This window comes from Wyeomyia smithii, chromosome 3 (genome assembly GCF_029784165.1).
Source record: "Wyeomyia smithii strain HCP4-BCI-WySm-NY-G18 chromosome 3, ASM2978416v1, whole genome shotgun sequence".
Taxonomy (NCBI): domain Eukaryota; kingdom Metazoa; phylum Arthropoda; class Insecta; order Diptera; family Culicidae; genus Wyeomyia; species Wyeomyia smithii.
The window spans coordinates 63,531,362-63,547,910 of NC_073696.1; the positions used below are offsets into that span (position 1 = coordinate 63,531,362).

Below are 16,549 nucleotides of genomic sequence, written 5' to 3' on the forward strand. Positions count from 1 at the left end.
AATAGGTCACCTTTCCTGGGCACCCCACGCATTCATCAATTAATGGGAGGAAATCACGAGACTGGCCACAAGCATTTAATCACCACGAGCCGCGGCCCCTGCCTAGATGCAACTTGAGCAGAAATGAATTGATAAACTGATGCACCTAGGCAGGTACTTATTGTCAATGAATCATGATGCCATGCCGACCGGGGTAGGTAAATGTTGAATTAATTTACCATCGGTTAATTAGCGCTTTTCGGAACAGTTAATTTGCTTTTTGGTTTGAAAGCGGGAATTTCGGATCGAAACTGCGAAAAAGGCATTCGTAACGTTTTCTTCTTCCACAGAGTATTTATCCATCTACGTATTTTACAGCTTACAGCTACGCTTAGGGGTATAGAGAGAGAGTCTTATTCAGGACGAAGTATTTTACATTATGCACCTATTTACACGTACGTATGCTTTTCGCATGCTAGTAGCAGTTAGTTCAAGTTTAGTAACTGGGCTCTCACTGGGCAATCGGTACGGACGGTTATTGTACATTGAATTCGATCAATCTGAAATATTTCATAATTTTCCAGCAGTTACACTTGATCACGAGAGGGGTGGGAGGTTATTCAATGGGGGGAAAACAATTTCACGATTTACTTTTTTGTGTATCGTTTCCTAATTCAGTTACAACGTAGCTTCGGCGTTATGCTTATTATCCAACTTCCTACACGGTACATAGTTGTTTTTTTTTTGTATTTATTGCTTTTCCTTCTCGCTCGTCACACGGAAAATAGGCGATGATAGTTTTTAGTTTTGGCTAACCTATTAGAAAACGTGAGCGCTTGCTGATTTTTGTTTTTTCTTTAATCGATAGTTTTTAAAGCGAAACCGAAAGTATTCAAGCGTATATTTAACATATTTGCTCATCGCTAGTTTTAAGTTAAAGTAGGTACAATTTTGAACTGTTAACGTAGATAAACGGTACGATAACAATACTGCTTATTTACACGGGTACTGAATATATAATTTCGTTTAACTGGACATTTTACTTAAAGTCTAACATAGCTGTAGCTTTTATTTTCGACTTAGTAACTTTTGCACGTTTTTCTTTTGCTGTGCGTGTGTTGCAATCGGATGACATACAGTTTCGTATGAGTATTCTGTGCAAATAGGATTGTTTTTTCGCTGATATTGATTTATCACTAGATTAACACTCATTATTCTCTCGCTGCTCTGATATGAGCGGAAAAGAGAAGCTGTCATGCTAATAAATTACTCTCTTTGACAAAAAAAAAAAAAACATGTCAAAGAGATATTGAATTTGGATCAGATCAGATGAGAGTCAACGGGAATATACATCGGGAAAATAAATTAGAGAGATTTCAAGTCAATTTACTCACAAGTCTCTCAGTTTTCAGTAAAACTTTGTGTGTTCGGTGACATTCGTAATTTTAAAATTTTTCACTCTTCAAACTTGAAGTTCATTTGAAAAAGTTCTAAGTTTTTCTAACATTTTCATGTATCTCAACTCACAAAGTTTCACTAAACTCTGAGAGGGTTTTGGCAAGCTCAGATTTCGCGCGAAATTCTATTGGCAATTAGATTTTACATTACATAGACGAGAATGAAAAAAAATATTTACTTCGGGTTAGAATTATCGAAAGATAGAAGTTATTCTGAGATTAAAGCTGATTGAATATCCCTGTCCGCTTTAGGTTGCTTTCTCTCAAGCTCCTTCCCTATCCCACAGCGGAAAGTACTGCGATCAGTCTTAATTAATAGCATTCTCCTCCATCGATCTCTCCTCAATCCAGGCGCATATATAATGCACACCTTTGCACACCAGCAGCACCATTTCCAGCACAGCATATCGACGAAACGATAACAGGACATCAATAATTTACAGCTCCGAGCAGCGGTCAACAGCAAAAATCACGGCCACGTTTTACCTTTTCACCTATCTACTACTAACCAGAGCAGAGAACACACCTACACACTCGCCCACCCTCCGCACGGGATGAGGTGTCCCTGCCCTTCCTTTACACGACGAACCCAAAAACGACACACAAATCACACTCAGTCTTTCGTCCATTCTGCGTCGCGGCGTCAGAATAAGTTATTATAAATAGTCAACCCGAACCCGGTACGCAATTCTCAGACATTCTCGCCGTACTCGGAAGCGGACCGATAGCTGATGACGCTGCGGTTGCCGGTCGGATGGTAGACAGCTTCCCCCTCGCCGTCGCCGTCGATGGCTTGCTCCGGTGGCCGCACCGATCGAACCGAGTTTTGGTATATGTTAGCCAAATGACCATTCCAACTGTTGGCATTGTTCGGATTTGTTTCCCCTATCTTTATATACAGCTGCTCCTGTGCTCCTAAATTATTAAGCGAGGACATTTTCTTTCTTTGACTTTGCTGCTGATGCTGTTGATACTGCTGTTGATTACCATATTCACTGCCAGCATCCTCGCCGGGACCTCCACCGCCGTTGCCCCGGTCAGCCGTCCCGAAACTAATCCTCAGATTATTGATCGGAGTCCGGGCTAATTTGAAACGGTTTTTTCTTATTGTCCCGAATGGCGTGTGTGGCACCGAGTGGCTACTGGGATGGAAGATTTTACTCGTTTCGGAACGTCCACCTCCACCCCCACCGCTGCTGCTACTGCTACTGGCACTGCTTCCGCTATGGTTGGGCACCAACTGATAGCCCCCGTTACTGGTGCCATTAGAGGTGATATTACTGCTGTTGTTGTTGTTACCTTTGTCGTTTTTCAACGACGCCAGCTTATTCTCGGTGATATTGATTTTCTCGCCCGGATTGAAATATGACTCCGAATATACGTTCCGGCCGTAGTTACCTGACCTTGCACCCACAAGTAAACCACCATTTTCGCAGTTTCCATTAGCACCGGAATCGGCCGCCGTGGTGACGGCCATCGGCGGATAAGAATCGTTGCTATAGTACATGCCTCCACCATAAACCGATTGTTGATGATGAATGTTGTCTACGGAGGCACCAGTCGAAGAGGTCGTTATAAATCTCGAATTGCCTATCAGAGTTGTCGTTGCGTACGGGGCAGGCGAGCGAGTTCCACTGTATTCCGACGGTGCTTTACTGCCAACGGTGGCGTCATTATTCGGAGCGCTAGGGTTAAACGATGAAACTTCGGCGTAATCGGTAGGATACTCGCTGTAATCGATCCCCACGTATCGATTCCGGTTGTTCTGGTCTGAGGTACAAACTGGTGCATAATCTTGAATGTGATCCTTTGGTCGAGTGGGATGACGCCACAGTATTGTCGATGGATCCGCCCAATAGGTGTCGTTGCTCTGTGGTAGGGAAGGGAACTTTAGAACTCCCGCGCCTGGGTGACCTGCAGGAAATGAATAATCGTACATTGCATGTAGGAAACATGAAGAACAAAATCAAACCCACCTCTCAGAGCAGTCAACGCTGACTGTTTCATCATCATTTGTTTCCGCTTGACGAAGACCATTGCCCCGAAAGACAACATCATCAGTGCCAAAATGGTCCCTAGTGCAACAATAAACCACGGCTTTGTGAGGATGTCATCCGCGTTATCATGGTTGATCGGATATCGGTGCGAAGTCTGATCCAGTTGTTTCGTCAACGGATCCAACCGTAAAGTGGCCGGACTACTGAAGGGACCCAAACCGGCAGTCGTTGCCGCTGCCATGCTAACCGTGTACGTAACTCCTTCGGTTAAATTCGCCAACATTAGATTGGGCGAAGTGGCGTTGATCGTTACATTGCTCAAAACCTTCGTATAATTGGACCGTACATCCAAACCACGCACGATTACATGGTAGGTTTGAAGGATACCTGTTGGAGGGAGTAAACTTTAACTAGTTTGTTCGAGTGCCAAACGAAATCAATCCTACCGTTGATCGAACCAGCAGGAGGTGGCTTCCACTTCAGATATACGGCTGACGAGTTCAGAAGTAGAGCTTCCATCGCGGTCGGAGGAACACTTGGAACTGAAGAAAGAGAAACAAAATAATCTCCACACTAAGCAATAATTTTAAACCAAAACACTCACCATCTTCAAGCGTTCGGGCCAACCGAGAGTTCGATGGTTTGCCTTCCACCGTCTTGTAGAAAGGTATAATGAAAAACTCATACTCCGTAAACTTCTGCAGTCCACTGACGGTGCAAGAAGAAACACTGCCAGCGTTCAGGACCGTCAGTGTCTTGTACGAACGATCCGAATCCTGCTCCAGGTTGCGAGCGTAGATGTAGAATCCCTCAACGTACTTGCCATTGATGATCTAGATTGAATATCGATTAATTACCAGATTCCACAACCAGCTGTGTCTTGTTGTAATAACATACCTCCCAAACAAGTTTCATCGCGGTGGAATCGACCGAAGTGGCATTAACGAGCTCGACAACGTCTCCTGAAAGCAGACTGGCACGGGCTTCGCTCATGTCCAGGCCGGAGTTTAGTTCGTTCTGAAAGTTGGGGTGAACAGAAGAAAAGTAAACTTTTATTAGTTTTTGAAGGCTAAATAATTAAAACTTCTCACGCTTTTCATTAAAAATAAGCTATTACAGTATGCAATTAAATGTTTTGTGTCAAGTTTCAATTCTGAACTTCAGATCTTAACTATTTAACCAAAATGACACCTTTTACGTCATTTCTATTAAATTTTGTAAAAGTCCCTCAACATCAGTAGATCCCTTATAAAAATGTTACTTGAAAGATAGGCCACACTTTCTATATGTGTAAAATTTCGTCACAAACTGTCAAGTGGTTATCGAGATGGTACCCAAGCAAGACATGCTTTAACAAAATAATATAAAAAAATCCAGGCAACTACCACAGCAGGATCGCGAAACAGTTGGGAATCGACCATTCGACCGTATTCCGTGTGATGAAATCGTTCAAGAAGATCCAGATGACTCAAAGACTGGCAGGTGTGGGTTACTTCAAACACCATCCGAGCCTTTCGAAACGTGACAAAGAAAGTCAGTTCTTCTGTCTGGTCCGTCTAGCATACAATGTATCTGGGCGGACTTCATGTCATCGTGGTAAAAAGGCACTTAAGCGTACCTATGAACAAAATACGGAGGTCAAATCTCGCGCCAAGAAACTGTTCCGCAAGCGGTTGATGCAGCAGAATTGCATCGTAATGGACGACGAGATGTACATTAAAGCGGACGCCAAGCAGATTCCTGGCTTGGAGTTTTTCGTCGACACGTCAAGTCTGTATGTACCAGAGAAATTTCAAAAGAAATGCGGTAAATTCAATGAGCCCTATACAACAACCGGCATCATCAACGGCCAAATATATAAAACAGAATACCTCCAGAGGCACCTACTTGTCCTACCACCGACCGCACGAAGATGACACTCTGATCTGGTTGGATCTGGCATCTTACTATTTAGATCCGGGAAACAAGAAACGACCATGATTTGAAAAAAAACGTGAATGAAGGACTGCGCGAATGTTGCAGATGATTATATGAGTGGCGTCAAGTCCAAGATGCGGGCATTTAGCCTAAGAAAGAAGGTTTGAACGAACCTGCTATAAAAAACGTAGTTAGGGTAAATTAACCTATAGTTAACCCCTTTCCTATGGCGGACCACCCGCCAAATTAACTAAAACTATGCGAAAACTTGAGGGATTTTCAAAAACTTCCATCAGGAAATATCTTGTCTAGCCAGTCTACATCTCAAACATTTATAAAGTTCGATTTATGTTGAGAGAAATTGAGTTAATCTGACTGGTGATTCACTATAGGTTAATGAAGGAGAGGGGTCCACTATAGGTTAATTTACCATAATTTATGTTCATTCATCCAAAACTATCCGACTAAACCCCAATTTTTGATGATCACTTTTGTTTGTTGAATTCTTTCATGTATGGTTTTTAACCATTCGTGACAGAAAGATAATAAAAGTAAAGTTAATAACCCTTTAGTGAACCCCTTTCCTTTATTAATCTATAGTGGACCACCCGTCAGATTAACCCATTTTCTTTTAACATAAAACAGAATTTATAAATGTTTATGATGCAGATTGGTTGGATAAGATATTTCCCGATGGAAGTTTCCTGAAAATACCTGGAGTTTTTGCATAAATTGAGATGATCTAGCGAGTGGTCCACTATAGTAAAAGGGTCCTCCATAAGTTAATTTACCCTATCTGAATGAAATTGAGCAAATGAACAGGTAATTATATACATTTCCTGGCAGGGCCGGCGTCACACTATTTAGTAAAAAACAGGGAAAGTTCATGGGCAGTTAAGCGGAACAATCACCATGGCGGACGAAAACATGCGTGTAGGTATGTTTTTGAGTTCTTTCTTCGTTTTATTTATCAATTTTCACGACAAAATTGTTGGAGTAGATCTCACGCTTCAGTTTCGCCCAGAAACTCGATGGGGCGCAGCTAGGAGACGCTCCATCTCCTCCAACGATCGCTTCGAGTAGTGGACCGACGACCGATCCAGCCAATATACCGCGTTTTCACCCATATGGTATTTCGCATCATTGTTTTTTCGCATCTTCCGGCCGGCATTTTGTACTCTAAATTTCTCCTTTCACAGCAAGTCCGGAGCGAAAGAAGAGCGGATGTGACATCTACTTTATTGTCCCCCTGATGCAGCCACAGCAGCACCTTCTCGGTGAACTTGGTGTGTCAAATGAACTCCTCCTCGGAGCTCACTTCCTTCGTGGAGAAAGTGAAATACGAAGTGCCCTGCCAGTCGTTGCCATCTATGTTCAGAAGGTGATTTTCACAGTTTGGCCAGTGGCACCAACCTCCCGACCAAGCGCACGCAGCGATGTAGCCACTTATCCCTCGGTCTTCCTCTTCAGCAACCTTAGCTCAGGGTCATCGGCCGTTGTGAACCGGGCTTTCTTTCGATGCTTTGATTGTTGTCCAATAGTGCCAAGGTATCGTAGATGCAGAAACGGGCGTATCCGGCGTCCACAAAGTGTCGCACGATATCCGTTTTTGACACGGCGGAGTACTGTTCTTTGAACGCGCACACTTCTGAATGAAGTAGTTTCACTGTATTCGGCATCACGTTTTGAGTTTTTTTTTCTGCTGACCCATGGATTACTATGATTGATGCTATATGGGTAGCTTCTTATGTAAACCCATGAAAAATTTACAATTTTTGTGCATTTTATTTACTGCAAACGTTAAGGCTCAACAGTTTTGTTCCCACGATAAAAGTCTCCACCCAGAATTTAAACTTAAACGGATTTCTGGTAAGGCTTCACTTACAGTAGTGAAAGTCCCACTTTTTTGACCAATAAAAAAAGCAAAAGAGTAGCTCTTGAAGTTATCGGAATCGAAATTTTGTTTGATAGCAAATCGCTTAGAAATGCATGAAATCTGCAGCTTTATAAACTTTCGCTCAACGGTATCCATCAAAAAGCGGTCGCTCTCAAATGTGCGCGGCAATTTTGAATTTCGGACATAGACAACATCACATTTTTGACATAGAACTACGTTTTTCTTTAGCCTACCACATAGGGATGTAAATAGGAAAACTATTAACGAATAGGGGACGAAATACGTCCCTTTTTAAATGCTTATAAATCGGTTTGTTTTCAACCGATTTCCTTCATTTTTGCAGCAATTGTTTGGAAAATTATACACGCATCCACCTAAATGTAGAAAATTGTTGATTGATTATGCAAACTATTATACTATTGATAATTGTCAAGCCTTGTTTAAGCGAAAATTACATCCTCTGATTGGCTGTTATATGATTGCTTCCCAAGCACGGTCGACAGAATCATATACCTTGCAATTGAAAACATGTTATTTGGCCTATATTAGAGCCTGTTTCAGCCGAAGCCGCACATAATAGTCTGGACAGCGACAAGTTGTCAACAGCAGTCGTCCTTCCTTAGCAGGTCTCAGGAGCAGCGCGGTTCTTCTCAGCGTGTGTCGCCAGACTGCCATTTTTCCCCGTGTTGGGGCAGCATGAAGATCGTCATCACCAAATGCAATTTTGAACAGCAAAATGCCTTTTTTCAAGGCAAATAAACAAGTCATTGAAAGTTAATAATTTTTGACAACGTAAGCAAGCATTCTGTGAGTTACATCTGTCGCGACCGTCTAATTTACAGAAGGTGAAATAGCTTCCACAGTGCATGTTGTCCGTGTATCTTAACTCCCCCACTGTTGGGGCACAAAGGTTGGGGCGATCAGCAACCGATTTTGAACAGCAAAATGCCTTTTTTCAAGGCAAATAAACAAGTAATTGAAGGGTGAACATTTCTTAGCATCAACACAAGCAAACATTCTTCGCGGGATCCTAGCAATCAAATTCTGTTGTAATTTATTCAGTTAATACCCCCACTGTTGGGACAGCACAAAGCCTGCGATCAACATAACCGATTTTGAATAACGAACTGCCCTGTTAGAACGCATTCACAAAGGCAGTTAATTCGAAAATGCAGAGCTAATATGAAGTCGATTCAATCAATCAGCATTAACAGAATTTCGTCGTCTCCCAGCTGCCAAGTTGCAACATGATGCAACACGCAACAACGAGCAAACGGAATCGCTTGATGTTACAAACCGCAATAAAATACGGGTTAAAACCGTTGCGTGTGTGAGAGCACCATCGGTGTTTATTCGCTGGAAACAAATATCGAATGCGAATTGTGAAATAATTCGTCTAAAGAATATTAGAGAATTAAACAACTGAACAGAAAGGCGTGGCCTATTACGTAGCATCCTTCGGCTATGAAAGAGTGTTTCTGGGAAAACTAGCTACATTTATTAGTCAGAAGGCGAGCTGGATGGACCGTCCACAACGTTGACAGCAGAAGAAGCAGATACAGCACTCAGAAGTAACAGCGGTTGCGCCTGTGGCTGCCTTCAAATTAAATAAATCACTTGCGCTGTGGTTGGTCACCATGTCTCAGTAGCAGCGCGGTTTTTCTCAGTGTGCCTCGCCAGACTGCCATTATTCCCTCACTGTTGGGGCACCATAAAGATCGTCGTCACCAAATCCAATTATGAACAGCAAAATGCCTTTTGACGTAGAACTACGTTTTACTTTAGCATACCATACAGGGATGCAAACTGAAAAACTGGGACGAAATTTGTCCCTTTTCAAATGCTTATAGGTCGGTTGGTTTTCAACCGATTTTCTTCATTCTTGCAGCAATCGATTGGAAAATTATACACGCATCTGCCCAAATGCAGGAAAATGTTGTTTGAATCTACGAACTATTGCACTATTGAAAATTGTCAAGCCTTGTTGAAATAGAAATAACGTCCTCTGATTGGTCGCTTGCTTGCTGTGTGTGTATGATATGGTATGATGTGTGTATGATATGGTATGATGTGTGTGTGTATGATATGATAAGATGTGTGTGTGTCTGTATGATATGCTATGATGTGTATGTGTCTGTATGATATGGTATGATGTGTGTGTGTCTATGATATGGTATGATTTGTGTGTGTGCTGTGTATGGTTTTTAACTCGGCACGTTCTGCTTACTGCTGAATCCGGTTCACGTAATTCACGACCCTTCATTAGTAGACATTATAACTCATTACCCAACTAAAAATATTGGTTTTATCAAAGTTTTATAGCGCTCAATACAGCTAAAAAAGCGCTATGAGACTTTAATAAAACCAGTTGTGTTACTAGGGTAATGAAACACTCAATGCATTTGTTAATAGAGTACGTAGTTCTACGTCATTTATGCGGTCGTGTCTTGGATACAACCTCCTACTTTTTCAGTTTTGTCAGATTATTCCGTATGGGTAAATACCCACAAGGATATTTCCCGAGTGGCCACTACTACCCAAATTCACTCGATTCCTTTCCTGTAGTAAACACCTCGTGAGATCATCTCAATTTTTCTCAACAGAAATCGAAATTAACCTCTAAATGTTTCTCGTGATTCCAATGCAGATTGGCTAAATATATGATTGCCGATGAAAGTTTTCTGAGAATTCCTCGATTTTTCGTATAAATTAAGTTAATCTGGTGGGTGGTCCACTATGCGAAAGAAGCTTTTCATAGGTTAATTTATCCTTACACATATTTTATCACGACTATTCAATGGACACAGAAAATAGACAGGATAAATTTAACTATAGGGGACCCCTTTTTTTAGTGGACTACTCATCAGATTAACTCAATTTATGCGAAAACTCGAGTGATTTTCAGGAAATTTTTATGGGCGAACATCTTATCCAGCCAATCTGCATCAGAACCACAAGAATCATTTATAAATTCCGATCTCTGTTTAGATAAATTGAGTTAATCTGACGAGTGGTCCACTATATGTTAATCTACCCTCAGATGAAAGTTTAAAATAGGTAAATCAACCTATAGTCGACCCTTCTCCCATAATGAACCACTTGCCAGATTAACTCAGTTTATGCGAAAACATGAATTTCATGAAAACTTCCATCGGAGAATATTTTATTGAGCCAATCTAGGGTAAATTAACCTATAGTGGACCCCTTTACTTTATAACCTATAGTAAACCACCCGTCAGATGAACTCAATTTCTCTTAACATAAATCGGGATTTATTAGTGTGTATGATGCAGATTTACTGGATAAGATGTTTCTCGATAAAAGTTTTCTGAAAATCCTTCGAATTTTCGCATTATTGAGATAATCTGGAGAGTGGTCCACTATTAGAAAGGGGACCACAATAGGTTAATTTACCCTACGTCAGAGCCACGAGATACTTTTATAAAATTCCGATTTATGGTAAATTAACCTATAATGGATCCTTCTATTTTATTAACCTTCAGTGGAGCATTCATTCATTTTCTTTTGACATAAATTGAAATTTGGGGTAAAGTAACCTATAGAGGATCTGTTTACTCTATTAACGTATAATGGACCACCCGTCAAAATCATTGAAATTTTCTTAACATATCTATAAATGCGATACAGATTGACTGGATAAGATGATTCCCGATGGAAATTTTCTGAAAATCTCCAAAGTTTTCTCATATATTGGGTTTATCTGGCGGGTGGCGCACTATGGAAAAAGAGTCCATTATAGGACAATTTACCCTATTTTAAGAGAAATAGAAATAATCTGACGAGCGGTCCACTATAGGAATGGGGTCCACCATAGGTTAATATACCCTATTAGCATTGGAATTCTTTTAATTTCATTAAATTTAGTTCCTTTGATAAATTAACCTATAGTGGACCTCTTTTCTATAGTGCTCCCAGGCCAGACTTACTGAATTTATGTGAAAACTCGGGAGATTTTCAGAAAACTTTCATCGGGAAATATCTTATTCGGCTTTACTCTATTAACCTATAATGGACCACCCGTCAGATTATTTGAATTTTTCTTAACATAAATTGACCATTAGTGGACCACTTTCTTATAGTGGACCACCTGTCAGATAATCTCAATTTATGCGAAAACTAGATGGGATTTTCAGAAAACTTGCATCTGGAAACATCTAATCCAGCCAATGTGCATCACAATCATTTATAAATTCCAATTGTTGTTGAGAGAAACTGAGTTAATCTGACGGGTGGTCCACAACGAGTTGATAAAGTAAAAGGGTTCACTAGAGGTTAATTTACACTATAAATGCGATACAAATTGACTGGATAGTATGCTTCATTTTATTCGGTGAATTTGCATCACAAACAATTAAAAATTCCGATTTATGCCAAGAGAAATTGAACTAATCCTACAGGTGGTCCACTATAATTTCATAAAGCAAAAGGGTCCACTATATATTAATTTGTCTTATTATAGGGAGTCTCTGCTGATTTCAATTTAGTAAAAACTGGTGCATTGTATCTATAAAACAATAGTATCAAAATTGATGGACAATTTAAAATGATTTTATTATGTTGTTTGGATTATTTAGTTCGAAGAACATGACATGATATTGAAAAAATCACTGATGTCCCTAAAATAGCTCTCGACGAATTTGAAATAAAATTCCAAATTAGAATTTTGTTGGCGTTGTTACTCTAGTAAATATATAATTATCGTTGATCCAAGCCTGGTTAAATGTACAAAAAATGAATTATATTTAGCTAACGTCCAGCTAAATTATTTCAAAGAATATGATACTTCTTGCTTAGCGGGGGCCTAGTGTGGTTGGTAACGTCTCCGCCAACCACGCTCGACGCCTGGGTTCGAATCCCACCGCCGACATAGGTGTCGATGGTTGTGAGGTGGCGTGATCCACTCACAACCAACCCAACTGGTCTAGATTCAATCCTAGCCGACACCGGGAGATTTTCTGTGGCGAAAAATCTCTGGGATCACGCCTTCCATCGCATGAGGAAGTAAAGCCGTTGGCGCCGGTCCGTTAATAAACGGGTCGTGAGTTAGGGTCCTGGGTGTGGAGTCGTCTCCCTGGGCGTCGGTGATTGGCCACAACAGTGGCGGAACTAGACCGACGGTAAATAAGCGAAAGTAAAAAAAAAAAATACTTCTTGCTTAAGTTTTTGTAAAAAGGTTTTGAACATCCAATATTTTCAATTTATTGAAATCAAAATTGATCTATTACTCCTGTCTTACGTCCCGTCTGGACGAGGGAATTTTTTTCTGAATCTATTACAATTAACCCGAACCAATACAATGATGCCATATGGCATCATTTGACAAATTGAAAATTTTTCGACTTGAATGAACATCATTGATATTTCCATCATATAGCAATACTTTTATGAACCCCAGTAGATGCCGCTTGACAGAAAAAATCACATCAAGTTAGTTTAGTTTTGAACTTCGATACAGAAGCTATCCAAAGTTTAAAAAAATCAAATATTCACGGGGGATTCCGGGCTGATTCGGGTTAAGAATTGCACATCAACCACATTAATACTCACCATTCCAACCATGATCGGCTCCGACATTGGGCTAGGCAGTGAAACACCGTGCGAGTTCTCCGCTCGCACCACAAAGTAATACGTAACACCCGGTCCGAGTCCGCGTTGGGTCCAGCTGGTATCCAGCACCTTGCTGGCTACCTCCACCCAACCGTCGGTGGCATTACGGCCGAACATCTCCACCGTGTAACCAATCAAGCTAGACGCGCCGACAGCGTTGCTTCTCACCCAGGAAATTGTTACACTACTATCGGTTACGTCCGTCACCTGAGGCTTTCCCGGAGGACCCGGAAAGGTTGACGCTTCCGGTGCTCGGTAGAATTTAATGTTCGGATTCGTGGGCACATCCAGCCGCAACGAAGCGCTCCAAGTTGATTTCCCTGTCTTGCTACTTGCAACGCAAGTGTACAACCCATTGTCGTCGTTTCTGTTCAGATCCGAAATAGTTAGCGTTCCGGAATCGGTTATGTTAATTCTAGCGGAAGTAAGGATCGGTATTCCATCCCGATACCAAGAAATCACCGGTGTCGGTATACCGGACGCCCGACATGGGAGGATTGCTACAGATTTGATAGGTAACGTTTGGTTCACAGGTCCCTGCAGGATCAATGGCGGTGGTCGATCATCTTGAAGATTCACACTCAGTACCACCCGGGTACTGACACTTCCGACACCATTCACAGCACTACACACGATCACTTTTCCATTATCGATCCGATCGATGTTGGAAACCGACAAGATGCTGGTACCATCAGCATTCTCGGTCACTTCAATGTTACCGAAGCGGGTTTCTGGAAACAACAAAGTTCGATTCCCTTCCAGTGACCAGAACAAAGTCGGATGCGGATGTCCGATAGCCTGACACTCGAATAAGGCCTCGGAACCCAGTTCCACTATTTGATTTTTTGGTCTGACGATGAAACTTGGTGGCGCTGTAAGAAAAAGGAGCGTTTATAAAGAGCCCGCTTTTAGCAGTGCATGTTTTAGCTTACAGTGAACAATGAGATTTCCAGAGGCGGTAATAGTCCCCACGGCATTATCAGCCTCGCAGCTGTATTCGCCCATATCCTCCACGGTGATGTCGTCGATGCGCAAACTGCGATCCTCCAGGACGTGAACGCGACCTGTGCAGGGATAAATCGCATGGATTTGAATGATTAGATTTTTCAATTTGGCATGTTAAGTGCGTCGCACAGATTTCGGTGTCCCCGAAAGGTCAAGCTCTAACAAAAGCCTTTGTTATTTCACATACAGAGCTCGCGAGCAGAAGCCAATCGTATGCTAGTAACTAAATTATCGCATGCAACAATAATTTCTGGTAAAATATTTTTAGTATTAGCATGCAGCACCACCGCATCCGCGCAGATAATACTGTTAGTGCATCGGTAACACATACCGACGATACAGGAGGTGCTGTTCATTGGGTATAATCCTTACCTAAAGGCATATTGCCACCGGATGCTGAGCGCCGCCACAGGACGTCCGGAACTGGTTCGCCTCCGACGCGGCACTGGAATACCACTGAGCTGCCGGCCACAGCCGTCTGGTTTTGTGGGCCACGTATCAGAAATGGTCTCACTGTGGAAACGAAACCCGGGAAATCGTGAAGCAAAGGAATGTTAACATCGTATACTACTCGTTCGCTTGGTGGTTTGCAATTGAATATTGCAAATAACTAGCCAGCTGTCGGAACTGATTAGTTGGTACTAGTTTTATTGAGGAAAACGGTGTCATAGAAACGTGCCAGTGCAGTGGAAACTTACCGTGTACGCGCAGGAATGCGACTGTCGATTCCCGAATGCCAACTACATTTTTCGCCACGCACTGGTAACGGCCGTCGTCTGACTGGCGGGCATCCTGGATGGCCAGGTTGCCTCCATCGACGATGCGTATTCTAGAAGAGAGGGAGTGGAAAAATCCGTCAATGATTCAAATATTGTTAGGAATCTATTTTGAATGTTTGGATTCTCTTAATAAACCTTATATGTTTACATAAATTGACTGCTTCAGCTGATTGATTTTTATTAAATTTCAAAATTTTACAAAGAATAAATACCATTTTTGAAAACCACTCCAGAATAGTTTTAGAATCTTTATATTTGATTGAGATTTTTTTACCAATTATTTCAGGATTATTTTTGAATATTCAAACATCATTTAAAAATCATTTACGAATCGCTTTAGAATCATTTTCGAATTATATTATTATAAATTTTTGAATCATTCGAAGATCATCGATGGATCCAATTCAAATCATTTCAGAATTGTTTTATGATTAAATTAGAAGCAATCGTTTGAGAATCATTTCCAAATGGCAATAAAATAAGTATTAGTAAACTTATTCAATATGCATTGTAATCAAATCAAAATATGTAATGAAAACAATTTGAGAACCTTATGATAATTCAAAAATCATTCTGAAATCATTTAATAAATATTCTGAAAACATTTAAGGATCATTCAGGTTTCGCATTTGCATCCTTATAGAATTATTCCAGAGTTAGGATTCTTTCTAAATTTATTTCAAAAACATTTTGAGAAAATATTTTTAAAAACCATTCCAGAATCATTTTATTTTTTTTAAATCAATTTGGAATCGAGATCAAATAAATTATTCAGGGACGTCCACAAAGCAAGATTGTTTTCAGCACCATATAATGATGAAAGAATTTTAATCATTTTAAAATTATTCTTGAATCATTCGAGAATCATTTTAGAAATATTCGAAATGTTATAAATCAAGTCAAAAACAATTTAAAATTATTTCACGATCAACGCTTAACCATTTGGAATTAGAGAATTATTTAATAGTAAATAAAAAAATCATTCAAAAGCTTTTCTAGTGTCATTTGAACATTCATTAAAAAATAATCTTGAATCATTGTGAAATCTTAAAAAAATAGTTTTGAATTATTTTGGAATCATTCAGCAATCATATTCGAATTATTATAAGAACCATTTTCGGTCGTTTAAGGAAAATTCTAGAATACAATTGAGTTCACTGTAGAATTAGGATTTATTATTAAATTATTTTAGAATCCGGATTGGTTTAGTTAAGAATCGTTTTAAAATCATTTATTAATTACGGAATCATGTAATGATGTTAAAGAATCGTTTTAGATTAATTTGAGAATTTAAAATTATAAATTATTTAAAATTATTTTTCAATTGATACGAGTGTTTTTGAGTAACTTTGAAATCATTTACAATTATTTTGGCAATATTTTTGATAAATTTCGAATAATTATAGAAACTTTTCAGAAACATTTCAAAATTATTCTAGAACTGTTTTTGAATTTTTTCACAATTTTTAAGGTTTAAACCTAAAAAATTATTCAAAACAGTTGTAAAATTTATTTAAAATCACTTCAGAATCTTTGAATGACTAATGACTATAGATTTATTTCAGAGTCATGTCAGAATCATTTCGGAATTATTTAAGAATTATTGCTGAATCAGTTCAAAACCATTTAAGGATCCATCTAAGATCATTCAAGGACCATTTCTGAACTGTTTAAAATCGTTGCAGATTTTGAAATATTTTTAAAGCATATGGGTCATTCCATATGAAGTGACCACGAAAAAGCCAACCACGACCATCATAGATTTTGCTCGAAGTTGGAGGGAATATTCATCTAGTGTCACTTTGGAAAAATCTCAATTCTGGTGTCGATTGGAATGCCCCTGTGGGACCACCTCTCTTTGCTTTGATAACGCATTTTTTATCAAAACCT

General features: G+C 40.0%; 1 protein-coding gene across 2 annotated transcripts in view; it reads right to left on the reverse strand.

The window, feature by feature from the left end:
- Positions 1-712: 712 nt before the first annotated feature.
- LOC129726430 (roundabout homolog 2-like) overlaps positions 713-16,549 on the reverse strand; it is a 224,132-nt gene continuing 208,295 nt past the window's right edge. For both annotated transcript variants that reach the window (XM_055683111.1, XM_055683112.1), the window contains exons 6-14: positions 14,579-14,709; positions 14,253-14,393; positions 13,808-13,939; positions 12,816-13,747; positions 4,331-4,450; positions 4,038-4,266; positions 3,880-3,975; positions 3,413-3,820; positions 713-3,350 (exon numbers count right to left, since the gene is read on the reverse strand). In XM_055683111.1, coding sequence (XP_055539086.1) covers positions 2,128-3,350; positions 3,413-3,820; positions 3,880-3,975; positions 4,038-4,266; positions 4,331-4,450; positions 12,816-13,747; positions 13,808-13,939; positions 14,253-14,393; positions 14,579-14,709 — 3,412 coding nt within the window. In that variant the 3' untranslated portion in view covers positions 713-2,127. The remainder of the gene's footprint in view (positions 3,351-3,412; positions 3,821-3,879; positions 3,976-4,037; positions 4,267-4,330; positions 4,451-12,815; positions 13,748-13,807; positions 13,940-14,252; positions 14,394-14,578; positions 14,710-16,549) is intronic.